The 1,411-nt window shown below is 37.1% G+C and overlaps 1 protein-coding gene across 1 annotated transcript in view; it reads right to left on the bottom strand.

Annotated features, from left to right (window-relative positions):
* The window catches only part of LOC107474949 (auxin response factor 9), a gene marked incomplete at its 5' end in the record, with an annotated part of 4,934 nt that extends 3,523 nt beyond the window's left edge, over positions 1-1,411 (bottom strand). The window contains 5 exon segments of the mRNA XM_016094590.3: positions 1-17; positions 117-173; positions 307-402; positions 790-902; positions 994-1,411. Of these exon segments, the coding sequence (XP_015950076.1) occupies positions 1-17; positions 117-173; positions 307-402; positions 790-902; positions 994-1,030 (320 nt within the window).

Raw genomic sequence — 1,411 nt, 5'->3', positions numbered from 1 at the left:
GTAGGCTCATCAGCTTGCTGAAAATTTGTTCTGTTAGAATCTAAACAAGCACAAAAAGAATCTAAGGTTGACCATGAAAAGTGTTGAAATTCCAAAAGTAGTAGCAACATCCTTACATTAGATTCCGGCACCAAAGTAATCTGTGCATAAACCTCATCAGTTTCTTGTTCAGCCTGATGAAAACATGTCAAAATCCAAAGTGTTCATTTCCTTTACAATAGATTCAATCTTTCATGCATATTTCTAAACTCGAATGAAGTCCAACAAATTAAGGAGAAAAAAAGTGAGTGTTAGAGACAAAATTACCAGCAAATGAATGTTCACGACGCGACAAAGGATCTTCGAGGGAAGTTTGAACAACGGAATCCTCTGATTCAATTCCTGATTCGTTGATGCCTCTAACTACACCAAGAACAACAACAATTCACGTCTCTTAGCTACACAACCAAAATCCAAGAAACAAATTTTAAAAAAATGAAAAATAAAAATAATAATAATAAACAACAGGAACAATAATTATATAATTATAACAACCCATAACAAACTAAGGCATACCTAAAAATTTCATTTTCCGACAGTATTAATTTTCCAGCTAAGAAAAGCAAAAGGGATCTAGAACACAAAAAAAATAAATACTACCAATAATTACAAAAAAAAAGGGGGAATTTCGCAAAGTAAAGGGTAAGAAAGGAAGCAAGGGGAAACAAAAACAAGAAGAAGAAGAAGAAGAATAACAATAATAATGATAATTGAAAGTAGAAGTAATAATAATAATAACGAGTGACTCACTTGTTCCATGTGCCCCTGAGGGAAGTAGAAGACCCTCTCTCCAACACGAGGAACGTCCACCAGTGGTCCCGCACATGCCTTCCATAGCTGCGAATACAGCTCATCTCCACCCCCTGCTCCCCCCAAAAAAAAATTACAAAAAAATTAAAAAAAAAAAAGAAAGAGAGAGAGAGAGAGAGGTTTGAGAAAAATTCGATTCTTCACCTTCGGCCGAAACATTTGACCCGCGATTCAACATCATTTCAATTCAACAACACCAAGTCAACAAGAAGGCTCAGAAGCTCCCCAAAAGCTAAACACAACGGTAGAAGAATTTTTGTTTTTGCCTCTTTATTCCTTGAGATTGTGACCAGTATGAATCCTTCTCTTCATTCCACGGAGGGAAAGAAAAGAATATAGAACAAAATGATAAAATGGTTGAGCACGAGTTTTTAATGTGTTAGATCCCGTTCCCACGAGCCACACGCAAACGAAACGACTTTTTGGAGCTGAAAAGACCAGAAAAGTATGCAATCGTAAGAGTATGAATAAGAAGGAAGGAACGGCGGTTACAGAGGGGGGAAAAAGCGGTTTGGGGGGTTGTTATGGTTGCTTCTTCAACGACGCGCTGTCTGTGTGTTTG

The sequence above is a fragment of the Arachis duranensis genome, chromosome 2 (genome assembly GCF_000817695.3).
Source record: "Arachis duranensis cultivar V14167 chromosome 2, aradu.V14167.gnm2.J7QH, whole genome shotgun sequence".
Classification (NCBI taxonomy): domain Eukaryota; kingdom Viridiplantae; phylum Streptophyta; class Magnoliopsida; order Fabales; family Fabaceae; genus Arachis; species Arachis duranensis.
Note: the sequence above shows the minus strand (reverse complement) of the source record. Positions and strands in the feature narration are given on the sequence as shown.